The sequence below is a fragment of the Fusarium phalaenopsidis genome (genome assembly GCF_050370095.1).
Source record: "Fusarium phalaenopsidis strain FUZ10S chromosome Unknown contig_32306, whole genome shotgun sequence".
Classification (NCBI taxonomy): domain Eukaryota; kingdom Fungi; phylum Ascomycota; class Sordariomycetes; order Hypocreales; family Nectriaceae; genus Fusarium; species Fusarium phalaenopsidis.
In genome coordinates, this window is record NW_028145403.1 from 1,506,026 (window position 1) to 1,530,986 (window position 24,961).

At 50.5% G+C, this 24,961-nt stretch overlaps 8 protein-coding genes across 8 annotated transcripts; 2 read left to right on the top strand and 6 right to left on the bottom strand.

Moving 5' to 3' along the window:
- Positions 1-309: 309 nt before the first annotated feature.
- On the top strand, positions 310-2,114 carry LRP88_11333 (uncharacterized protein; the record flags this gene model as incomplete). The annotated part of the gene is made up of 4 exons (XM_083247762.1): positions 310-554; positions 613-1,643; positions 1,699-1,951; positions 2,003-2,114. 4 exons carry the CDS (start codon positions 310-312, stop codon positions 2,112-2,114), a joined length of 1,641 nt encoding a protein of 546 aa, XP_083096910.1.
- Positions 2,115-2,502: 388 nt separating this feature from the next.
- LRP88_11334 (uncharacterized protein) lies at positions 2,503-3,596 on the bottom strand (the record flags this gene model as incomplete). The annotated part of the gene is made up of 3 exons (XM_083247763.1): positions 2,503-2,607; positions 2,672-3,268; positions 3,327-3,596. 3 exons carry the CDS (start codon positions 3,594-3,596, stop codon positions 2,503-2,505), a joined length of 972 nt encoding a protein of 323 aa, XP_083096911.1.
- A 2,030-nt stretch (positions 3,597-5,626) lies between these two features.
- On the bottom strand, positions 5,627-7,361 carry LRP88_11335 (GMC oxidoreductase-domain-containing protein; the record flags this gene model as incomplete). Its single annotated transcript, XM_083247764.1, has 3 exons — positions 5,627-5,813; positions 5,872-7,036; positions 7,088-7,361. 3 exons carry the CDS (start codon positions 7,359-7,361, stop codon positions 5,627-5,629), a joined length of 1,626 nt encoding a protein of 541 aa, XP_083096912.1.
- A 1,238-nt stretch (positions 7,362-8,599) lies between these two features.
- LRP88_11336 (uncharacterized protein) lies at positions 8,600-9,976 on the top strand (the record flags this gene model as incomplete). The annotated part of the gene is made up of 4 exons (XM_083247765.1): positions 8,600-8,809; positions 8,868-8,904; positions 8,957-9,410; positions 9,484-9,976. 4 exons carry the CDS (start codon positions 8,600-8,602, stop codon positions 9,974-9,976), a joined length of 1,194 nt encoding a protein of 397 aa, XP_083096913.1.
- Positions 9,977-12,185: 2,209 nt separating this feature from the next.
- LRP88_11337 (class I SAM-dependent methyltransferase) lies at positions 12,186-13,703 on the bottom strand (the record flags this gene model as incomplete). The annotated part of the gene is made up of 9 exons (XM_083247766.1): positions 12,186-12,425; positions 12,478-12,820; positions 12,901-12,990; positions 13,044-13,056; positions 13,117-13,144; positions 13,194-13,260; positions 13,311-13,352; positions 13,405-13,550; positions 13,605-13,703. 9 exons carry the CDS (start codon positions 13,701-13,703, stop codon positions 12,186-12,188), a joined length of 1,068 nt encoding a protein of 355 aa, XP_083096914.1.
- Positions 13,704-15,067: 1,364 nt separating this feature from the next.
- Positions 15,068-17,384, bottom strand: LRP88_11338 (uncharacterized protein; the record flags this gene model as incomplete). Its single annotated transcript, XM_083247767.1, has 3 exons — positions 15,068-16,961; positions 17,016-17,102; positions 17,158-17,384. 3 exons carry the CDS (start codon positions 17,382-17,384, stop codon positions 15,068-15,070), a joined length of 2,208 nt encoding a protein of 735 aa, XP_083096915.1.
- A 1,086-nt stretch (positions 17,385-18,470) lies between these two features.
- Positions 18,471-19,193, bottom strand: LRP88_11339 (alpha-acetolactate decarboxylase; the record flags this gene model as incomplete). Its single annotated transcript, XM_083247768.1, has 1 exon — positions 18,471-19,193. The coding sequence occupies one exon, from the start codon at positions 19,191-19,193 to the stop codon at positions 18,471-18,473; it is 723 nt and encodes a 240-aa protein (XP_083096916.1).
- Positions 19,194-23,017: 3,824 nt separating this feature from the next.
- On the bottom strand, positions 23,018-23,496 carry LRP88_11340 (uncharacterized protein; the record flags this gene model as incomplete). Its single annotated transcript, XM_083247769.1, has 3 exons — positions 23,018-23,052; positions 23,103-23,153; positions 23,208-23,496. 3 exons carry the CDS (start codon positions 23,494-23,496, stop codon positions 23,018-23,020), a joined length of 375 nt encoding a protein of 124 aa, XP_083096917.1.
- Between the last annotated feature and the right edge of the window lie 1,465 nt (positions 23,497-24,961).

Below are 24,961 nucleotides of genomic sequence, written 5' to 3' on the forward strand. Positions count from 1 at the left end.
GAATCGCTGTGACGGCTTGGCATATCACCAAAATGAACCCGATGGACTGGTCTGGACATCCCATCGTCCCATGGGGAAGCACCCGAACCCCACCAGCTGCTGAAGCGCTAGCAGTTTGCAACCACCATACCCCGTGGGTCGTATCCCCGGATCGACACCCCAGGCCAGAGTCAGCCCATCCAGAATTGGGCTAGCGAGGCCTATACTACTGTTCGGAGAGGCTCTAGACGTCAACTACAAAAAGAGGCAAAGAGCCTGCATTCTCGGGACCTCTGTTCATCAACTCAAGCTACCATCCCCATCTCCAACATGGCCAACAACTCGGAGCCCAAGCCCTCGGCCGAAAAGGCCGCCAACACCACTGTCGAGCACGACGATCAAATCGAAGCCCCCATCAAGCCCAGTGAAATCGTTGAAGATGCCGTCGCCAAGGGACAGGTCACCTCCGGCTACGAGACGCTGACCAACTGGCAAACCGTCAAGAAGTTCAAGCTCGTCAGCCTGATCTGTTTCTTGGCCGCCTTTAGTGCTGCTACTGACGGATACCAAGTCGCGTAAGTGCCTATACCCAATGCCCCTGATGCAGATGTACAGCCGCCAACCTTTCTATAGTATGAGCGCTAGTATTATTGCCAACAAGGGCTTCGTTCGAGAATTCGCGACCAAGGTCGATGCCGAGGGCAAACAGTATCTCGACGCTCCCATCATCAGCGCCTGGGGTGCTTGTATGAACGTCGGTCAAATCATCGGCCAGACGACTGTGTCTTTCATCAATGCCAGGTTTGGCCGAAAGGTTGGCATGTACTGGCTTTGGTTCGTCCTCCTCACGAGCGTTCTTGCCGAGACTTTGGCCAGGAACTGGGGAGTGTGGCTGGTGGCAAAGATGCTGGCAGGATATGGGGTCGGCTGTCTCCAGGCGACTGTACTTGGATACATCAGCGAAGTCGCCCCTGTTCGGATCCGAGGTGGCCTCCTGATGTGCTACAGCTTCTGGTGGACTCTTGGATCCTTCCTCACCCATGTTGCTCTTCAACGCATGAGCAAGCTTCACCCGTACAACTGGCTGACCCCTATCTACACTCAGTGGGGTCAAATTGGCCTCATGCTCATCATCTACCTCATCCTCCCAGAGTCTCCGGCTTGGCTTGCTACTGTCGGCCGCGAGGAACAAGCCAAGAAGGTCCTCACTTGGCTTCATCGAGGCGTCGAGGATTACGATGTGGACCACCAGTATCACCTCCTCGAACTAGCCATCGAGCACGAGCAAACTGTTGCTGCAGAGCAGCGCAGGGAGAGTTGGACTTCCATCTTCCGCGGAACTGATGGCCGTCGGACCCTGACGGCCTTGTGGACTATTATGACACAGCAGTTCACTGGCCTTGCACTCTTTGGCACCTTCGGTACCTACTTCTTCCAGCAGGCCGGTCTGTCAGATCCCTTCTCCATCAAGGCAATCACTACGTCTCTCCAGATCGTCACTGTAGTCGCTGCAGTCTTCCTGGTTGACTGGCTTGGTCGACGTCTGATGGCTTGTATCGCGACAACCATGATGTGGGTGACATGTGTTGTTGTCGGCATCCTTGGAGTTGCCCCCCAAGTGGGAGCCACTACATATATCTTTGTCGTATTCACATGCTTCTGGAGTAAGTCATGCTCCTTTTTCTTTGTGTTAGTCACGATGCTAATTCCGTGTGCCAGACATTGGTATTGCTGCCAACGGTGCCGCTGGCTGGGGCTTTGTTGGCGAGATCTCTTCACAGCGCCTTCGTCCTTACACATCAGGCTTTGCTGCCTCTGCCAACTCTCTCGGAGGACTCATCATGTCTGTTCTTACACCGTACATGGTGAATGCTAATAAGTGGAACTGGGGCTTCAAGACTGGCTTCTTCTACGCCGGCATTGGCCTTCCATTTGTCATTGGAATGTGGCTCTTGATCCCTGAAGTCGCTGGGTAAGTCTTTAGAACACTTGCACAAAGTTCATAGCTAACAAGAATTACTAGTCGATCGGCTGCCGAATTGGACGAACTCTTTGAACGAAAGGTCAATCCCTGGCGATTCCACAAGACCGAGACGGCAACCCAGCGCCTGGTCAAGTACGAACAAGACCAGTAATTCGATTTTTTACCTCGCCATAAGGTGACGGCTCCCTTTTTGGAAAGTCGAATGCTGGACTTTCTGTGCGTATCCCGCTGTTCCCTGCAATGTCTCTCGGGGGATCGTGGGTGGGATGTCCGCAGCTGTTTAAAGATGGTATCTCAGCCGCAAGGTAGTCACAGGTTTTAGTGGAAGAGGAAAGCAGCAATGGCAAATCGACCGATTTCCCCTTGCAACTGTCGTTTATCCAGATTTGATGTTTTATGTACAATATTCGTTCGATAAATCATGTTCCAAGAATCGTAAGGCACCAGTCATGACCTTGACTGTTACTTGTGTCAAGTTCCATTACGAAACAGGTGAGCTAATTCACTGTGCGGTTCGTAAATCAAGGCCAAAAGTATGCTTAGACAGTGGGCCATCCACTGGACCAGTTGATTGTGTTCCAGCCAAAGACCTTTTGTCCATCGCCGTAGCCAATCCTTGTGTCCACGTAGTGATAGTAGAGGACCTGTATATTCATGTTAGCAACAAAACAGCTGCGAGAGCAGTTTGCATTGTCAAAGAATACTTACCGTGCCATGAGTAGGGTCGTTATACACGCCCTGTCCTCCAGGTCCGTAGACCCAACCGTGGGACTCGAGCACAACGGTACCGCCTCCGTTGGTGCAAGACTTGCCACTCTTGTCAACGAAACCATTGGTGGCAGAGCTGGATCTGCAGACCATGATCTTGTACTCCTGACCAGCAGCAGGTCTGTCCTTGTCAAAGCCACAGCACTTGCCCTTTGAGAAGAACATGTAGTAATAGTTGCCCTGCTTGAACATGTAAGGAGCCTCAACCGCTGTAGTCACAGGCTCATAGATGACGTTGGACGAGCCCGCTCCGCTGGCGATGCTGGTGGGAGTGCTCTTCATGGGCACGGTGAACAGGCCCTTCCAGAAGCTGCCAAAGTACATGCGCCAGGTGTTTCCATCCTTGAAGAGGTTTGAATCGATGGCATTATAAGCCTTAGTACCATCAGAGCGAATGCCTGTAGCTCCCACGTCGGTCCAGGTGCCCACATCCATGGATGATGATCGGGCTAGGCCGATAGCAGAGTTCTGTTTTCCGAACTCGCTAACTGTATAGTAAAGATAGTAAACGTTACCGATCTGGATAACGTCCGGGGCCTAGTAGAGGTCAGACGCCTGCTCCATACGTGTATCCTTCAGATGGGTAAGTACAAACCCAGAGGTCTTGGTTTCCAGGCAGGTTGATCTTGGAGCCCTGAGGAAGTGCGGCACCCTTGTAGGTCCATGGTCCCTCGATGGACGGCGCCGTGTGAACAGCAATACGTGCACCAGTGGAAAAACGGAAATATGTGCCATCGGAGCGTCGAATTATGGTGGGATCGTGTGAGTTGTTGCACACTCCCGAGCAAGCCTTGGGGTTGGCATAGCCGGAGACTAGGCCAGCTGACAGAGTCAGGCCAGAGAGCAAGGACGAAAGCTTGACCATTTTGACGGTGGGTTACCAAACTAGGCTAGAATTGGACTATGAGGTGTTCTAGTAGAGGCCCAATCTCATTGCCTCTAGTTTAGGGGGAACCAGTTCCCTCATATATCTCCAGTCATTTCGACTGCCAGATAGTGGCCGGATCTCGGCACGTCCACAGGCACTTTCAGCCTCTCACGATGAGACCGGCACCGACGGAGAATCCGCCAAGTCGTGTGGTTACTAGGGAACAACCTAAGACGGCACTCCTCTTGTACGATCCTGTAATCTACACGCAAGGCTGTCTAACGTGATGGAGCAAACACCTCCGTCCGACGCGATTGGAGGAAACAAGTGGCCGCGAATTGGTCCGGAAACCATAAATGGCCAGTTCGCTGCCATTCATACGATTTGTGGAGATGCGGTTCCATCTTTAGCACTCAACCCCTACAAGCGCGTCGGTAGGCTGGGCTTCTTTACGGAAAAACAATTTCACACATGCTATCAGTACCCATCAATGTCTGGAAGTGTAGAAGTTTGGACAACTTGTCCAGAATATGAGCGCCGAGGTCCGTCCTTTGGGGCTTTGACCGACAAGACGAGGCCGCTCTTTCGCTTTGATAAGGCGGTGTGATCCGGAGAATACATGTAAAGCTAAAACTCGCATGTTGAATACTATATAGGAAGCTTGTGAGCATGGCCATTTTGAACACCGGGGCTTGACTTGAAATTCACCAGTTTGCATGGGGCTGCCGGCACTCTCGGAAGCACTTTGGACCCATACCGAAGGAAAGCCCCGTATATGCCGGAGCTCGAGAAACATATACAGAGGATTCTAGTTCGCTCAATCGTATATCTGTGAGTGGAATAGCTGGCGTCTGTCCTCCTTTGCACGTATGAATGAAGGGCGGAGACTGGGAACTCTGGTAGTGAACTCACCACATCTTCATTACGGTTATTTTTTCAATGGCTTAACCGAGCCAGAAGGGACCCTGTTTGCAGTTTCAATGCCATAGGTGACGAGAAATGCCGTACCAGAGATTAACTACACACCTACAATCTATTACTGCTTTGCATGAACCTTGACATATGAAGGCATAGAATACCTTGACTGTGTAAACCGTCTACTTTACGATGTTGGCAAGGAACCTGGATTGTGATACAATTGCACACAGTACTAAACTCATGCCCCATGATAGGAAATTGTCCCCAATGCTCTGATATCGAGGTTTATGACGCCAGGCGGTGGACAGCTGAAATGCGGCCACTGGGGACCAGGCCACGGTGCACCTGACCTTGATGTGTTAGAGAACCTAACCAAGATGATTGCTAGTAGTTGCTCAAGGATCAGTAGTCTGATACTGTGCCTCCTTGGACTAACTTCTGTTGCTTTGAGTTGTTGATTATGTATCGGAAGTGAACGGTGTGAAATCCTTTCGCAACATTCCTTCCTGCTCCGTAGGCTTCATACCACTCGGTACAGTGGTAGAGTTGTCAACTGATTTGTAGAATGTCAGGATAAACACGGTCACTTCGTATTTCTTGAGAAGCCTCTCGATGATAATATATCGCTTCGCGGTTTCTATGGAATGGTACCATCTCAACAACTGAAAAATGAGAGTTGCAATATCTGCGCTGTGAATTAATTGATCCAATGTGGTGATTGCCCACGACGAAAATATAGCTAGCCGCAACTAGCCGAGTGGGAAGAGCCGGTTCGCGGCCTCGTCAGCCACCCCGCCCGATCTCGGCGGCTTGACGTGGACGGAATTCTGTCCCCCTGTAACTACAGGGTGTGCAAAAGCATCGTGTTAGTACCACGAAGTACCGGAGATGATTGATCAAGGGAGAAAAATACAACGATAAGAGCGATATGTTTAAAGAGAGTAAAACTATATTGCTCTCATTATTACTAATGCATAAAAGAAGTTTATGCTTCTTGCATGCGTATGTTACCTAAACGCCATATAACGAGGAGCATTTAATGAGTCCTGGGTGTCTGTGTGAATAAATGAATTATTTCATTACTAGGTATTGTAACGTGCCTACTCTTTTTATTTTTTACCAATAATGTCAGCTGCCTGCAGGGCTGTTGCGTAGAGAACAACCTGGATGTTTCCAGAAATAGACTGAGGGATAATAGATGCGTCAACGACTCGCAGGTTCTGAACGCCCAAGACCTTCAAATCCTTATCAACCACACGGCCCATGGCAGCGGTGCCCATGGGGTGGAAGATGCCACTGATTTCATGTTAGCAATGTCTTCAAAACAATAAAGCCCTCTGATATTACAACTTACGTTAGTCCAGCTCGGATACGAGCATCAATCTCCTCGTCAGTTGAAGCCGTAGTTAGGGGCTTGTCGCCAAGTTCTCCGCTGATGATTTCTCGGCCAACAACGGTCTTGTTGCTTGTGAGTAGTTCAATATCGTGCTTCACAGCTTCCCTCATGGCATAGCGATCAACTTCGGTGCCCATAAAGTTGGCATTGATAAGGGGTGCGTCTTTGATCTTGGAAGATGAGAGACTAATCTGGCCACGAGACTGGTCGATGACCAGTACTGTCATGCTTATCACAGCGGAGCCATCTTGAGATGCACCAGCGTACTGAATGGTATGGGTAGCCATGGCACGCTCCTGGTTAAGAAGGGGATGCGTCTTCGGATTAGGCTTCTTGCCCGTATCCTTCCCAATTGCCTTGGCCAAGCCATCCTTGGGCACATCGACAGTGGTAACGAAGTCGAGGTAGAGGCCAAGGCCGTACTGCGGCTGGTTGAAAAGGGGGTTTCCAGACTCAACGGCCCACCCCTTGGAAGGGTCCTTCAGTCCCCATGCTGTAACAAAGACGGCGTGGTCGTGCAGGTTTTGACCAACTTTGGGAAGGTCCAGCTGAACCTTGATACCGTGCTTTTGTAGCTGCTCCTTGGGGCCGAGACCAGAGAGCATAAGAATTTGTGGTGTACGGTAAGCACCAGCAGAGAGAATAACCTCCTTGCCGCGGATCTGGGTGCCGTTGGCGAGTTGGACGCCCTGAGCCACCACCTGGCCCTTGTGAGACTTCTGAGTGATGACCTTCTGGACCAGTGTCTCGGTCAATACAGTCGCCTTGTCGATTGGGAACACCAAGGAGCTCTGCTGGCGGCGGCCGTGATTGCGGTTCTCTTGCATCTCGCCGATACCCATGGGATTGCCGCGATTGTGGTCAAAATCCGGGGCGGGGCTGATGCCAAGCTCTTCCCACGACTCGATAAGGGGCTTGCGCATGGGAAAGGTGCGGTTGAGGGAGCTGATGGATTGAACCTTCATGTCACCCTCAAAGCCATGCTGGCTCTTGTCCGTGCCCTGAGTGAAAAAGGACTCAGTCTGCTTCATGTAAGGCAGGAGACCCTCGTAACTCCACCTCTCATCGCCGACAGCTTTGGCCCAGAGGTCGTAGTCAACGGAGTGCCCACGAACCCAGGCAGCTACAGAAACCAGTGAGCAGATTGGCTAGTTTAATATTTTGCGAAACTCACCTCCGTTGATAAGTGTGCCACCACCCAAGCCCTTGCCCGCGTTGGAAGGGATAGATCGACCGTCAAGATGCGTCTGCGGGACAGACGCATAGCTCCAGTCAAAGTCGCCGCCTTGACCGTTGGTTGAGTTGGGCCAGACGATATCCTGTCGATCGTTCGCATTGATGCCTGCCTCAATGACCAGGATCTTGAGATCCGGATCCTTCTCGAGGAGTTCATGGACCAGGACCGAGCCACAAAGGCCGGCACCAACGACAATGTAATCCCAGAGCATTGTCGACTGGTGGTACCGAGGCGGGGAGATGTCAGGGTATGGTGAAAGACCTGCACGTTCGAGTTCAGCAAGAGGAAATCCAAGATATATCTACTCTCGCAACGGTAGCATTGCTGCGCGGAATCGCATGTAGGCCGGATCGCTCGGGCTGCTTAACCGATTGCAAGCATGAGAGCACCATGGCGCGGTCATCTCCACTGCCCAAGGCTCAATTTCCGGGACATTCATGATCCGGAAATGCCATGCAGGGTTCAGTACTCGAGGCCTCCAGGTTGAGCAGCTCCCAAGTCTCCATCGCAGGGTGGCTAAGGATGAGGAGAACTGGAACTAAAAACGGTGACCAGCCCGTCAGCTTCCTTCATCCTGCTCGCTACGAAGCGATCCATGGTTGGAGTGTTGAGTAATCAGCTGAGGCATTATTGCCCATGACTCCTAGTATACGCGTACCCCGTCGGAACAAGGACACATTCTAAGCACTTCCGATGCAGAAGGATTCATGAAATTTGTACTACCCAGCCTTAATACCGGATTTATCGAGGCGACCGTCTGCAAGGGACGGTTTCATCCATGCAGAATCCCTGAGATGTCTAAATTACTGATTTCGCCATCGCCATGTAATCGTTCCTTCGGGATTCCCCAGACTCCGCGGGCATCAGCTGATCCGGGTGTTGCTCCCGGATCCCCTGCCAAGGCTCTATTCGTCCCATCTGGGGGATGATCTGCCGAAGGTCTGTGTTGGTTCGGTGATCTGTCATCCTTGCTAACCCCCGTTCTTGCTAGGTACGAAGGCATCAGGGGTTGTCCCATGAAAGGAGGATAGCCGAGCCCGCCCTTATCGACTCTTTCTGGCGACATGCAGAACTCTACAACTGTATCGCTGATTACCAACCACCTGGTGGGATGATAAGATCCAAGGGAAAGGTTCCTGGTGACGAACCTTGACAGTGTGGCTCGCCAAGGTCGGGACTTGAGTCTGCATAGGGAAATGCCGACGGTTTGCCACCTGTTGGTTGTTGGTTCCCAGGTCTGAATAGGGTTGCAGTGAAATTTTCTTTTGCAAAAATCCTCTCGGTCCTCTCTTCAAGGGGGGGAGAGGGGGTTGAAAGTTTGCGGCTGATGAAAAGATGTGGGTGGTAATTCTGTCCGAAGAGGACGGCATCGCCATGTATTTTGAGTCGAGTCTGAATCTTCTTCATTGCCAACAGCGTTGACTCCACAACGTTGAACCAACAGCCATCATGGCAGCCCTGAATATGTTGGCGCGATCAGCGTCAGGGCCGCCCTTCAAAGAAAAGTTCCCTCCTTTGTCGCCCGAAGGAAAGGGGCTTCTCGCGGCTGTGGTAGCCATGTGGGTTCTCGCAACCGCTTGGACTGGCATGCGGATCATCTCGAGACACATCAGAAAGTCGGCTTCCTATGCTGAAGATCACCTCTACTTTATCGGCTTCGTAAGTTGTCTGTCAACTATGGATGATTGTCCTCACAATCTAACCAGCACTTGTCCAGGCGTTGTTCAATGGCTTGTGTATCACCTACGTGCTTGGTACAGTAGCCTCTGGAATATCTGCTAGAGGGGGAAGGCTAACATATCACAGCCATTTGTGTAGGAGGAGCGGGAAACGATATTGGCCGTCTGTCCGAACATCACATGTACCACTATACTCGAATTTCGATCGCAAACCAGACCATGTACGCCGCGACGCTTTGCTTCATCAAGATCAGTCTGGTTGCTATGATCCAACGTGTCTTCGCCGCCTCCACGTCCGTCACCCTTCGTATCGCTAGCTGGGCGACCATTGTGGTCATTACTTGCTGGGCTCTCTACACCATTCTCCTCGGCTTCTTCATTTGCTTGCCTGTGGGAGCCACGTGGGGGGCTGCCACTCCTACGAGCTGTGGAAACCAGACTGTTGCATACTCAGCGGTGGCAGTTATTGACATCATTTCCGAGGTGATGATCGTTGCTCTCCCCATGAGGCTACTGTCTGGGCTGCATATTGCGAGACCACACAAGATTGGCCTCTTTCTAGTTTTTGGCGCCGGAATCGTGTAAGTTACGACTGATCACATCTTTTCCCTGCTATCATTCGAGTCTATAACGCTGACACAATCTCTCGTGCAGCACAATTGTCTTCTCCTGTGTCCGCCTTAAATACGCCTTGAACATCGACTTCGATAACGTCACCAAGTCCTTCGCCGTCGCATCCGTTTCCTCCATCCTACAAGCAGGAGTTGCCCTCATGGTGGCAAGCTCCCCGATTCTCCGACCCGTCTTCGATCGAACCATTCTCCACTGGCTCGGCGTCTCTGTTCGTAGCACCGGCAGGAATACCAGTAGCAATCCTACAGGCGGGCCCTCTGCATCTCGCCATCGCGCATCCGCTGGCTACCACGATGCCAGCCGAATAAGCCATCACAAGGGATTCAGGCAGATGACGGATAGCGAGGAGCACTTGGCCTGGGAGCTAAGAGACATGCAAAGGAAAGGCGGCGAGCAACGGACTACAATACAAGCTCAAACCACGTTGTCTGATAATAGCAGCGACAGGCGGTCTAGAGCGGAGAGTCCTAGCAACGGGCAGATTATAGTTACACAGGAGACCATTGTCAGGTAGAGCAGTTAAGGTTCTTGTTTCTTGCACTCGATGTGGGAGGGGAGGTAACTGAACGAAGAAAATCCAGGTCATGTTTAAGATGTTATTTTTTTCAACCGAATGAAAGAAAGAACAAGAATAACTTCTCTCATGGGTAGTCGGCCCTCGCCTTGCTGATAGCATTGACCAGATTTTACCCAGATGCGAAGCCAGTGCCCTCCTCGCCAACTCCGCTTAGAACGCCGTACAAATAAGGGGACCCGTCCTGCTCAAGCCAGAGCTGGCCTCCTGACTGACCCGGAATGCCGTCTGCATCTGTCTCTAGAGGGCCGCCCGGGGCACAATCAGCACATCGTACCACCGAGATACCCTCTTGGCGATAAGGCTTTGACGACCCCTTGTCACCTGGGTATCCCACATGGAGCTGGTACATGTTAGAAATGAACCTTGACCAAGCAATTTGCCATTGGAAAGAACTATTTGGGAGCTCTCACAAAGATTGGTTTATTCTTTTGAGCATCACAGTCGATGGTTGTGGCTCCAAGGTACCCAAACGAGTCACCCAAGCGATCAGCCAGGATGAAGATGGCCCAATCCTCCATCTGGAAGCAAGGCCCATCACCTTGTTCTATATCGATTATTTCAATGGAATCCGAGCCCCCGGCTCTCTCACCATCAAAATACATGGGTTGAAAGCGCGTGGTGACGCCCTCAGGTGGAACGCAATGCTTGGCCGTAGCAACATGCCTAGGGCCGACCAGGGCCGCACTACAGCTTCCGCCGTCAGGCCCAGAGATTCTGCCTATGGCGCTGTAGGGGTATTGCTGAGAGTCCCATAGAACACGATCATCGGGTCCAATGATGGCTCGAATCTTGAGAGGATCGGTAATGTTGGACGGCTTGGGACTTTGGCCGCTAAAAGGTTTGAGGTCTTCTCTAGACAAGGTTTTGACCTTGGGAACCGGGGCTTCCGAGTTTCTTGCATGATTGGTCATGGATATAACCCTGAGCGGCTTTGGACGGGATTGTTGGTGGGAATGGCCAACCTAGTTCCCCCGAAGGCAAGGATGGCGGCCGCCATGAAAGATGTGATAGGAACCATCTGAAGGGCTGCTGGAAGAGATTCAAACTCACACGACCAAATTTCGAATTCTGTTAGAGTGATTGCTTGTGTCTTATTGTAGATATGAGCCCTCTGAGAGACTTTTGCACTTATATAAGAGACCGAGAATGACACAGCCCCCAGAAGGATCCGAGTTTCATCCTTGTTGCAACATGCCCTAAAAAGCGCATCATCAGCACTAACAATCCTTTAGAAGATATTTCTCCAGAGATCTTCAGTCGAAGGAATAGCTCTTGCCCTGTGAGGCGTTTCACGAGCTCTGCTTGGACCGTGAAAACTCCCTGTGCTTAGCGCACAGTAACGCCGTCTCACTGATACAACCCTGTATATTCTAATCATAGAAATCAGCCTTGGGATCTGCACAAAGTTTATTCCAGATAAACTAGTTGGGCTTACTTTGCATATATAGCAGGGCGCAAGGTCACTGTATCTGCACGCTATCCTAGTCTCGTTGATATTCTCTACCGCGCGACCCTTTGGCGTTTCAGGGAAGTGGACGGCGGGTTTTGACAGATCCCAAATCATAGGAGCATTTATTCATACCTGTGTAGATCCAGTTATTACTCATGTCAGACTAGAAATGGGATGTATTATTCCATATCTGATCATTTCTACGCCGGGATTCCAGTTGAACAAGAATCAGAAGTGTTGCTCGTGGGCTCGGACTCGTCAACCTATAACACTAGGGGGCGTCAGTAACATTGACTGCGGGGGATACAAGGTCATTGGGGTAGAGTTCGCCAGTTTCTAGGCCTCAAGCATGCCAGTTTGCAACGGGGCTTAAGGGCGAGAAGGCCCCAAGGACCCTGGAGGAGGAAGAGACGCAAGATGTAGAAGGATAGTGGTAAGGTGGTTTCTTTCAGTTGAGTGGCATAACCTGCTGCCCCTTACCTCACTTACGCATATTACCAAGCCCTCGTGATCAAACACACAGGCATGACGATTAATGTGTCCACTATAATAGTTCAAGTACCTTCATAATCGATACATACCTTTTACCTAGTAAAACTATTCTCGAAGAATGGGAGATCCAGGTAATGTCAAAAGTCATGTTGTCTATCTAAGGAGTGAAGTTGTCATGGACAGAAATGCATTAAAATACCTTCTCTAAGCTTCTGGCTTCTGACCGTATACCTTTCTCACCCAGTAAAACGGATGGTACTTTTTGTTGTTCCGGAGCTCTCTTCGAAGCTGTGCGCAGTACACGCGGACCTCATCCATCGTCCAGCCAAGAAGTTGGCTTGCCATGTACAAGATATAACCATCAAGGTCCTGCTCAAGGGCAGCATGTACAAACTGGCCGATTTCCTTGTTCTTTGGGTCCTTCGGCCACCCGCTAATGGGCACCTATCCAAGCCTTTATTAGCATCCTTAGTGTTGTTGATAGGGGAACACTTACCTTTCGGTTGTGGATGTGGATATTAATAAAGCCAGCTTCCTCCATGCACTTCCGTTGCACGTCGTCCTCGAGAATCGTGAACGTCTGGCCCATCTTCTTTCCGCCCTCAATGAAGAATTTTCCCCATTCGTGCATGGCACTGTCTTCTGTTACCGTACCGTCATCACTCTGCATCATCGCCGAGGCTTCTAGGCTTTCAGCCCAGCCGCCTGGCTTACAGGCTTTGTATGCCTGGTTGATCAGGAACGACCAGTCTTTAATGCTTCCGTAGAGGAAACGCATGTGTACAAAATCCACGGAGTTTGGCTCGAATGCCCACTCCTGACTGCAGTCATCGATCTCGCTGCAGACGTATGGTTAGTTGTTTTGCAGATATAACAGTGACGAAACCATTGTAAGAATGCAAAGGCTGCAGTCACGTACAATTTCAGGTTGAGTGGAACCCAAGAAGGTTGGATAGGCGAGATATCTGTTCCAATAACCTCAGTGTTAGGGAACTCGTCGGCAAAGTCGCTGTTCTCGGGTCAATCAAGGGTTCGGTGCAGTGACAGGTAATGTTCTCGTACATTGCCCAGATGCCTATACACTCGGCCCTGTTAGTCATGTGTATATGCATCACCCGCTTTAGGGTCGCCTAACCTGTCCCAGTTCCAATATCGACGACTTTCTACCACTGATATTAGCTAGAACGCTGTCTCAGGTAATTGTTGGCGCACCTGAATATCCTTTTCCAAGGGCGCCAGATAGAGTTTGCCGTCAAACACCAGGGACAGAAAGTGGTGGCTGTTTGGTCAATACACACGTCTTTGGGACATATGTGGACGTGAACTCACACAGTGTCCATCGACTCGTTCTGCTTTTCGTCATTGGATGCCCTAACAATCCCGGTTAGAAGCTGTCGTGAGGCCCCACTATCAAATCATGTACCAATATCTTGCGTTCCCTCTCTCCGAGTGGAATGTCCTGCCATTAATAGTACGGTATTGAAGGATGCTTGAGGTCAGTGATTCTGTCGACTCTGGGGGGTTGGACCCAAGGGCCGAGTCTGCGTCGGCACCGCCCTCATCAGGTTCCTGGAGTCATCCGAGACTTAGCGAAGCCCCTATTTAGATGAGAGGTGAAAATACCTCAGCAAGTTGCTCCCAGTGTTGCACTGGATGCAGCGGTTGGGTCGGAGCGGTCGGGGCATTTGTCGTGGGACTAGCGGAGTCTCGTTCGCTTGCCATGATGCGTAACTTCAACGTATTTCTATGATATGATAGGCCGTAAGAGGCAGACCGAAGAAGAGAAGACGGCAGCGACGTACCTAGGCGCCTCTTTAATATTCGCCTGTTAACCTCAAGGATGCTCCAATTGGCTCAAGTGCAGACGACGAAAGTGGGCAGTATGTATGCTCATGCAACCTTGAACGAATGATATCGCACAGACCCTTACCCTCATCATTTCTCAGTTTCGGTTGGTAGGAGAACTTACTTGCCATCATACCATTCGACAAGAACTCGGTTGGGGAAGCGCCTGATGTCCGAAACGAAACGGGGTTTGTTCTCGCGTGTTGAGCCCGTTATGCATCGTGAGGAATTATTTGCAGGGTTGAGCTCTGCAGGCGAGTAACATGCCAGCTGTAGGAATGCCGAGGTTGGAGCACTGGCCAGCCAGTGTCCTGAATTCCCTGTTGCTGTATGTGTTAAGAATAGTCGGTGAGACGTGGACTTTGATAGATTGACAAGGGGATCATGCGGTGATGACGCAAAGGGAATTCTACCTGGCTGGTTATTGAATGTGTCTATCGAGACAAATCTTGGAGTTCTGACAGTTTAAGCAACCAACAAGACTTGCCACGAGGCATAGGCTCGTTGTTCATACCGAATACGCTTCACTTCTCATAGCAAGAGAGTGTCTAAGCCCGGGTCCCAGCACGTAATGGATTAGAAACACAATTCTAGGAGTATAGAAGCCTAAGATATATAGCATTGTCGAAGAATACAGAATGATAACTTTCACAACTGGTCAGGAGAGAAAAGGTGCCAGAGGGTTAGCCATGTGCCGCTAAAGGTAACCATCTATGCGCTAAACTAGACCTACTCAGACGTAAACAGAATGCCACAGTCCACAATTTACATGCTTGACGAGACCTCTATTATCTTCAGTTAATGTCCCGCGGCCCACGGCTGCATGGATAACAGTGAAATGCATCTTCCCCACACAATGTGTTCTTTATTATAGTAGAGGCCCGGCCCTTGATGGGTTAACTGAGCCAGAAGATCGCATCTTTCCCACCAAGAGCGCTAACGGTTTGATGCAGCATCGCAAGGACTACGGTGCACCACGTGTATCGATTGTATAAACCCGCCTCTTATGGGCAGAAGGACACTACGGGCATTGTTTCAAAAAGCATCCGAAAATGCAGGTGTGTAGAATTGCCGACGAGCGAAACCTTTATGAAATTAAGAGCTGCAGAACATTATCCGCAACCGGAAGGATACTGGAGTTGAAAGAACAGCGTTCGAGAGAAAGTACTTGAGATTCCTACAAAAAATAATGTACATAGAAGCAGCTTCCCTACTAAATCCCCGTCAATTCGGTCTTTCAATCACGCCACAGACCCCTGGGCCCAGAAAACTCCACGACCGTTGGTTCCAACGTAAACCTGGCCTGCATTGTTGCCGCTGCCCTCCAGCCTGCAAGAGTCAATGGCTCCAAACATAATGGGGCCCTGAATATCACTCCAAGTCTTGCCCTGGTCAGCACTGCCGTACAGCTTAGCCCCAGCAGAGCCAGTGCCGAAAGCATACACATTCCAGGTGCTACCCGAGCCACGGCCGAGGGCGATCTGATACGTGTTCGACAAAGATGATGAGACCTTACTGAAGGAGCTTCCAAAGTCGGTGCTGTGGAAGATTCCAGCGTCCGTGGACACCCAAACGTCTCCGGCCTTGGTAGGATGCACAGCAATGTCACGGATTGACTGGACAGAGCTGAGCGAGCCGCCCTGGCTGAAGCTTGACCCCTGGTTGCTGGAGACATAGAAGGTAGAACCGGAGGCAGCGTAGAAGTACTTGTTGTTGCGCTTGTCGCTGGCGATAACAGCTCCCGATGGCACGTTAGAGACAGAAGTAAAGGAACCCTGGTTTTGAGACCGGAGGATGCCCTGGTTGCCAGAAGACCAGATAATCACATCTGCATCCGCAGAATAAGCGATGGAGCCACCAGACTGGGAGGTCGAGGCGCCGTTGTGGACGTTCCAGGAGACGCCTCCGTTGTTGGAAATAGCAACCTGCCGTGTGCCTTGGGTGTTGCCCACTCGGACAACGTTTTCGACCTTGTTGCCGGCGTAGTCAACGCCCACTGCTCCAGTGAACATGGGGTTATCCCAAGCCGACTGAGGAGCCGTGCTGAGAGAAGTCTTGGTCGCAAACGTGAAGCCACTATCGTCTCCAACACCCGCCAAGAGCTCGCTGCCTCCAGGGGCAGACTTGAGTTCCAGCACCGCAAACTCCTCGATTCCATCAGCCAGTGACTGGATGCTGATTTTCTGATTAGAATCCCACTTTGTGAGGTCATGTCCACCATAGACGGTCAAGCCTGTGCCGTAAAGCCAGTGGTTGCTGTCAAAGGGGTCGATGGCCAAAGCCTCAATCATCCACCCCAAGCGCTTCGTGTCGATCGAGATAAAGTTCTTGTAGATCCATGGAGCCTTTGGCGTAGAAATGTCATAGTTGTACTCCAAGCTGCCACTCGAACCATAGGCCCACAGCTTCGACCAAGTGTTGCCCGAGTCAGTAGATCGGAAGATCTGGGCATCGGGATACCACGAGTTGAGTGACGCAACAACCAGGGTTCCAGGCTTTTGAAGGTCAACGTCCAGGCCACCGAAGCCAAAGTAGATATCGCCAGGTGGAGTGATGTCCTTCCAAGTTCCAGCCGAGATGTCGTAGCGGTAGACGGCACCAGAACCGCCATCATAAGGGCCAGTGCCATCGCTATAAGAGAGGTACAGAGCTTTCTCCTCAGGCTGAAGCTTAGCCTTGTGTGGGAAGTATTTCCCGGGTTGGTTGGGAACAGCACTCCAGGTCTGGCCTGCATTGGTCGACACATAAACGGATGCGGTCTTGTTATCGGCAGTACCGACAAAGATCCTCGAAGTTGCGCCATTAAGAGTGGATGAAGTCGAGTCAAAGGTGACAAAGGTAAGACCTTGCAAGTCGTTGTTATATCCAGACGAATCGTTGGGATCCGGGGCAAAGGTTCCGACGTTGGTGAAAGACGTAACCTTGTTGAAGCTGGCACCACCGTCGGTACTCTTCCAGAGACCCTTGCCGCTGCGGGCGCCGAAATAGATGATGTTAGAGTTCTTGGGGTCTACTGCGAGACGCTCGCCCATTCCTCGGCCTGGCATATTACCACCAACCTTGAAAGGGAGGTCGGTGAATGTCCAGGTTTTTCCTTTGTCGTTACTCCGTCCAATGGCACCATTGTTTGGGTCCCTATTCACTTTGAATTAACTAGGTATACTATGCCACACTTTATTTGTCACTTACCAGTCATTGGTATACATGCCAACGGCTGTGTAGACCTTGTTGGAGTCTGAGGGATCGAGGGCCAAGGCATCAATACCCCAGCGGTTCCTATGTGAGTGTTAATATCGACTCTCTCTAAACGATACTGCGGGTCTATCCCTACCACTTAGAGTTGGTGGCGGTAATATCCGTCACAGGTGTCCAAGAATCATCCGAATTGAGCCGGTAGAGGCCGCCAATGTCGGTTCGCGCATAGGCGACGCCCTTGGCCTTTGGGTGGAACTCAATGCCAGGGACGAAGCCGCCGCCGCCGCCGATGCGAACATTCTTCCAATCGAGAGCCGCCAAGGCAACACTCGCGGAGCCGAGTATGAGGGAAAGGACCTTCATGGCTGAAGGGAGAAAGGCCGACAGATGCAAAACAGGTGGTTTAATGGACACAACTATGGGAGAACAGCGGCTTAGAGACAGGATATATATAAAACAAGTTCATGACACCACCTCCGTGATCAATTAGCATAGACTCCTACCCTTGTGGCCATGTTTCGGATAGTAGGCACTGACCTGAGGGATTAGGCTCGGGCTGAGACCCAAAGTTGGCCAAGTTCCGTGATTTGATCGTAGGTTCGGACGAAATTACAGGGCCAATCTTCCCACCTAATTAAATCTTGACAAATGGATAGATCTCCTGATGCAGCACATACGGGATGAAATGCCTTGTCGAGCCACGGGCATATCCTCCGGCTACCCCTTCAAGCAGTCGCCTCTGGGTCTCATGAGTTTATACTCTTGGCCCTGAGCCGAATAGTGATCCCATTATCGTCACCAGACTCGACAAGGTTACATCAGTGTCAATTTTGGGATATTTTCCTTTCGACATGGTCCGAAGCTCCCGCAATCCCAAGTCGATCTCGGTAGTCCGTCCAGCAACTTGCCACCAATCATTCAAGAGATTTACCGTCACAGCCGGTGGCTAAAATGGAGTAGAAGAAGCAACTTAGGCTAAGATCTCTTAAGCTCCAGTAGCAAGTTTGACACGAGATTGCCAGGGTTAACTTTAATACCCACACCTCGCGCCAAGCCGTTTCGAGTAGAGGATCAAGGGGATCTGATAATTAGAACGAATGAGCCGAGAACTTAATTGTCGGCGTTGTCGGTCTCGTGGAGACCCGATGCTTCTGGTTAAATAGGGACAGCGTCTAGATTTGGGCCTCGGTATCAGGCACCTCCTGACAACCTTACCAGCTAGGGGCGAGATTTCGCCAAAGCCAAGCTCCTGTCACATACTTATAGTATTGGTTGGCTCACAATGGAGCAAGCTGAGGTTGAAGGATATCGGCAAGCGAACAAATGTACCACCAACTCCTGGAGTCAAAACATATGAGGAGCAGCATGTATCACATAGGTAGGTAGGTACGTTTACTAGGACACTAAGGGAAGAATCCTGTATTTAGCCGGTGGCACTCGACGCTTTCATTACCCCTCAACAGCAGCAATCCCTTTGTCGTCCCTGGCGAGTTCAGCCTGATTATAGTCTTCGTCATTTGAGGGTAGCTGTAAATGAACCGCCGTGATGGGGGCTGCCGCAATGGTCAAATCATCGTCACTTTCCAAGGCCAACACATGACCACCCGAGTCCCGATTTTCCGAGATGAAATGCAGGTGATCACCGGCAACACTGACCCCCTGCATAAATGCTGGTGACCTGAAGCCAATAATTGTGCCCCGAACGTACTCAAACGAGTGGGAGACCTGCCGCTTCCCGAGCTCGGCAAGCCTCTCCCCCGGAGACTTCTGGCCGCCAACGGTACGGACCGTCACTGCCTTGAAGGCGCCATCCACCCTGAAAGCCACATAGTGATTTTTAGTTCCCGGAAGAAGTTGTGACAGGATATGGGCCAACGTGTCTTTGTTTTGCAGCGGCCTCGAGGTCGTAACTGTGGGTTCAAACCGAGTGACCATAGCGAAAGGCGCCGATTGCTCTGCACATTCAGTGCTATCAATAGCGACAACCGAGCCATCGGGTTTCATGTCGTAGATGACCCCATCGAGGATGATCATTTCGCCCACCATGTGTCGGAACGTGCCGAGACCGTGATCGCCGTGAGCCATGAGGTCTGAGATGGTGATGCCGGTCTCGGCGACGCCATCCATGAGAGCTGAGACTACAGAGTATTGAAAGAGCTGATTGGACGACATGTTGGGTGTAACCTTGAAAGTAGGGTGTGAAGATGAAGGGGAAGAACTGGCGGAGAGACGCTTCGTTCGGGAATCAGGCAAAGCAGGGTATATGAACTAGCCAATAAGGAGTATGCGTTTAAGATGAATACGTCATCTAACGACTGGTACGTTGCAACTTGCGGAATCCGTTTCTGTTTGAAGTCAAGGCCTTGAATCCATCACTTCAACTAAGACGCTTCTTGACATGAAATATTACCACATTTTGAATCAAGAGACATCCACAAGACTGTTTTTACTAACATGCAAATTAAATGCTGCAGCTTTTGTCGACCCAAGCCCTCCTCAGCCCGCTAGGAAGAATTCGGCGACTTGCCAAATCGGGAGGGGTCTCTACGCCATTATCATTACTTTGACTCAAAATCGAATGAAAATCAAATCAGATTCGAATCAAATTTCAATCAAATTACAATCAAATTCATTTCTAATGTCCATTTCTAGCTAGGTTCCTATGAAACCTCCTTCGTAGGAGAGATAGGTGCCGCCATCCATCTCGAGTTGCACTCTCCTCGGTACCTAGGTTTCATTACCCATAATAAATGCTCTTCAAAGGCACTCTGAGTTTCAGGCGGGGGATAAAAGATTGAACGGATCCAGTTCCCCAGCATCACAAGGACCACTTGGGCCGAGATCTTATCCGAAGACTCCAGTCTACAGAAACAGATCCACTCAGGGCTTACCCTCTCGCTTGACAACGAGGCAGTCATGCTAGTTGAAATTGCAAGCCGACCTTCCATCCAAGAAAGCACCTTGGCGCAGCGGCAGCGCGGTATGTTCACACTCAATCTCCAAGGTTCAATTTCTCATACTAACTTCAAACAGCCGGGCTCATAACCCGGAGGTGTAAGCAACACCCAACCATCCACACATGGGATCCCATCTAACATACAAATCAGCACTCGATCGAAGCGAGTAGGTGCTACTCAACATTCTTTTTTGCCTTTCCTTTCTATTTGCATCCTGTCCCAGCTATTATTGCTTGCCACTCGCTGCTCAAGATGCCGCCTTGCCGTGACTTTCATATCGCAATGCAAGAAGACAATTCTAGCAACCCGAAAGAGGAACACTACACCAAACAAGGACGCTCATAATAGTTTCTCTCGGTCTTTTGCCCCTGAATCATAATAAACTAAGTTAAAGAGAACATTGTTCATCCCTTTCACTTCTACACATGGCTGCATCTCGAAGACCACATTACATAATCCATGCCAAGCTCAAACGAAATGCTGCTTGATTGTCACTTCTCTCCTCGTCACCGAGACAACATTACATCGTCGACTCGAAACATACTGCTGCAGAGCTACTGACTGGCTGGGCAAAATGATCCAAGATCTGGCTGAAGCGCACTCATGCCCTCTTTGTGAGGATGTCGTTGCCAACCTACGCCAAGCCTTGCCTTCTGCTGCCTTAACTGAGCCTGACGGTCAGCTGGCCTTTTACCCAGGCATCACAGCCCAGGACGCTATTGACCGCGCAGGCCGTGGTTGTGTGTTTTTCAGCAGTCTCGTAGACGATGAGGAACTTTCAGATATCACTGACCCCAACCCTGATACCAAGTTCGGGGTGGAAATTTCCTACAACCAGGAATTCGGCCTCAGCTCACTCGTCTTCGGTTACGAAAACATAAGCTACGATGGCACGAAACGAGGCTTTTATGATCGGTTTCTCTCCAAATATCTCCTGTGCAGTGACCAAGGTATAATCTCACTGATATCAGGAACTGTGCGGCCTGAAATGCTGATGCATGTGTTCACCCATGTAGATGACCCAGCAAGCGAATTGGTACATCGAAGGTTGCCCAATCTATCACCCGGGTCAGAAAAAAGCTATTCAAAGGCAAAAGAGTGGCTTCATCAGTGCCAAACAAATCACAATGTATGTCATGAGTCGGCCGCTCAACGCATGCCGATAAGACTTCTAGAGCTCAGCGCACAGGGAAATATCTGCACGAGCCTCCGGGTTACTACGGTTCGAAACAGATGTCCCTATGCGACATTGAGCTACTGCTGGGGTGGCGATCAGCCTTTCAAGCTGATCAAAGCGCGACTCACGCAACATGAGACTCATATCGGCATCAAAACTCTTCCCGGGACCATCGTGGATGCCATCGAAGTATCAATCCGTCTCGGCATATACTATCTCTGGATCGATTCCTTGTGCATCATCCAAGATGATCCAGAGGATGTTGCGAGAGAGATCAACAAGATGGCCGACATATATCAGGGAACAACAGTCACCATCTCAGCGGCGAGCTCATCATGTTACCGTGATGGCTTTTTGAATACTCGTCAAGCCCACGTACAAAGCAAGCCAAAGTTCAAGTTTCCTTTAACATGTTCTGATGGTAAATCGGGTACTGTCTTCCTACTTCTTCACCAGTCCGGATACCCGTACCGAGACTGGGTTCCAGATCCTATCAACAACAGATCATGGACGTTGCAAGAGCATGTACTGTCTCCTAGGATCTTATACTACTCTTCTCAACAGTTGCACTGGTCCTGTAAAGGGACAAGAGCCAGTGACGGTGGGCTAAGCCTAGAGCAGACTGAGCTAGGCCCCTTCGACGTGACCATGCTGAGCTTCTCCCTGAGTCGGGCTGCGATGGCTTCAACATCTTGGGAGTTGTTTTGGAAAGACCTTCTTAGCTCTTACTTATCCCGTGGCTTAACAAATCCCATGGATCGACGTTCTGCAATCTCGGCTGTTGGCGAAGAGCTTGCGAGAGTAAATCACACTTCATTCGTGGCGGGATTGTTTGAATCCACACTCGCCCACAACCTTTGTTGGAATCGAGTGAGGCCGTCCCCTATCCAACCACGGCCTGCAACATATCGCGCTCCGTCTTGGTCGTGGGCAGCTGTGGATGGGCCTATCTTCTGGTCCGAAGAGCATCAAGATTACACCAGTATGGTAGATAATCTTGACTGTCAGGTCATACCACGGTTTCCTCAAGCCAAGCACGGTCCCATCGAATCCGCCTATCTCACGTTGCTGGGTTGGGTTGCGCCAGCAATCCTCAGTGCAAAGTCACCTAGCCATCACCATCGGATAATGATAGTGACAACTGGGTGGTGGGAGGTGATCGATGAGAAGGACGTGGATGCCACGGGCCCAGAGCTTGAGAAGGGGGAACCTATATCCATCTGGCTTGTTTGGATGCTGCGGGCTATACCACCAGCTGCCTACTTGATGTTCTCAGGACTGGTGGTTGTGCCGGATGGCACAAGTACTGAAAGGTTTCGACGAATCGGGTACCACTCATCTCGAAGGGCCCAGGGATTAGAGACAGGATATGATCGAGGATTAGGCACCCATGGGCAACACAAATTAACCTGGGGCGCTTTCCAGAGGCGTTTAATTACAATTGTGTAATTGAGCTTTGTCCAGATATCATCTACCATCTCACTTCTAAGCTTCTATTAGTGCCGGTTCTGTAGAATGTGAACCTATAACTACATTGCTACATCCCTATCGTTGTCTTCACACATTGTGGGCTATGGTTGAAAGCCCTGGCATCACAATCACGGGGCCTATTTGACGAAGAAATATCATGGATATGGAGAGTGTAATCTGACTGTGCGAACGACAAAATCCAAGCAGGATTTCCATTTCAGAACATAGCAACTTAAGGTAATGACATTGCCTTGTCTCGATGAGAAATCTCATTTCGCGAGTGAAGCCAGCTTCCACCGGCACCAACGTCCCATCTTGGAGTCCACTTGGGCAGCATCAGTAGGCATGTGGATGAGTCCAACAGCAGCCCGGATACAGGTCCCAATGTCCAACTACTGGTAGTTGATCTCGACCTTCTGTTTGGGTTCTATCATTGCTGTTAGCTCCTAAACAACCACTCTTCACGTTATAACATACCGTCAAGAAGGGTTGCAAAGAGGAGACTTTCGATAGCAACGAGAGGCGATCCTGGAGAGTTCTAAGTCAACATACAGGACTACACAAAGCCTCTAACATGCGTACCTCCGAATTTCAGAACAACCGAGTCCCCCTCCTCTGCAGCAAAAACTGGCTGGATTCTATCCTCTTGTCCAGCCCGAAACCAGTAGACACGCTTGGGCAGAAGGCTCCGATCCTCGACCTGGTAGCGGCCTAGGAACCAGCCATTAGACCGGAGGTGACAGTCATTGAGGGTGAAGACGGCCGCGTCGTTGCCAGTTGTGGCGTGAATGCGATCGTCGCCATTTTCAACTGGGGGTGCGACCTTCTGGCCGCCAACAGTGATGGTAAAGGGTCTGGGAAGAGATTCCATGGTGTTTCTGAATGTCTCAAGTTTGTTGGGTGAAGAAGCTGTGCTGTGATGAAGATAGCCATTTCCGGGGACGCTATGGGTATTTATACTGCTATGAGCCTCTCTTCTACTGCCTTACGTCAAGGCTTCTCTATTTCCGAGTTTGCTCTCCGCTCTCATCTTGCGGAAAGACTGGCACAGCCTCCACGGTTGCATGCCTGATATCCAGCGTGCCTGGTGTAACCACCCCTTCATGCCCTCTGCATCTTGGCAACCACCAATACCAACTACCGACAGAAGCAGACGGGCAAAACTACTATCAGATGTGAGACAAGAGGTGGAGGCCAGATGGCGAAGCTGAGGGGAGAGTGGAGATGTCTGACGGGAAACTCCAGCTGCTGGACAAGTGAAAGGCCTCAAAAGAGGGGAAGTTGTCTCTGACTTCATGTCTTCGCCACTGATTCGATGGACCGAGCGGGTGAAACCTTTCCTCGCCCTGCAACACTGAGACACAGAAACCAGGTGACTTTAGGCATAACCAATTCCAAATTCGCGCAACTTCGGCTTGGGCATTCCGAGTGATGGGATTAGTTAAGAAAACGAGTGTCTAATAAGCTTCATTATAAATGTAGTACGGACTTGTTAAAGGAGATATCGCGCTCATCTTGTTAAGCTTCAGTGTCTAACCTCGTCCTATGCTACAGACTGTAGGATACCACGAAGGGATCGGTATTCATCATGCATTCGCACCTATCCTTACTATGCATACTGTACACGATCCCCACCGCTCAAGAAGAGACAGCGTCATCAGCGGCTGAATACAAAGCTCTATCATAAATGACGTGGTTCGGTTCAGCTTGGTGGGCGACGATACGGCCCGTCCCTGCATACGCATGAAGAGAGATTGGGGCGAGATTCAGGCGATCTTGAATCAGGTGGACGAATTTGATCGTGAAGAACCCCCCCCTTCGGCTAACAGATGGTCTCAATTCCGCACAGTCCCCTCCTGGGGTTCTGTGGTATCGGTACTTCCATGTAACAAAATAGCGTTGCTCAGGTCACTCAGCCGATGATGAACAGCTCATGGGTCCTCCAGAGATAGTGTGGCACAGTAGAGGGGCACAGCATGCCATGTCTGATACCGTGTCATGTTGCTGACCGCCTCACCTGTGTTGTCATCGTCAAACGGGTTTTCATAGTGAGCCAGAAAATCCATCACGGCTAATGGATGAGGCGACACTTGTGCTGATCGGACCAACTTGTAACGGATCATACAATTTCGGAACGACTGTATGCTAATAAAACACGTGGCATAAGTTCAGAAAACAGAGGTCGCTATCAGAGGATACTGTTGGGGAGACACACAACGTGGACCTCATGGCCTCTTGGGCTCAGTCTCGTCGAGGACTCATGTTACTTAGCGAGAAGAATGTGCTCTTAGGAGTTTTCAATTGTAAAAGAGTCTCTTATTTTTGCAAGAAACATA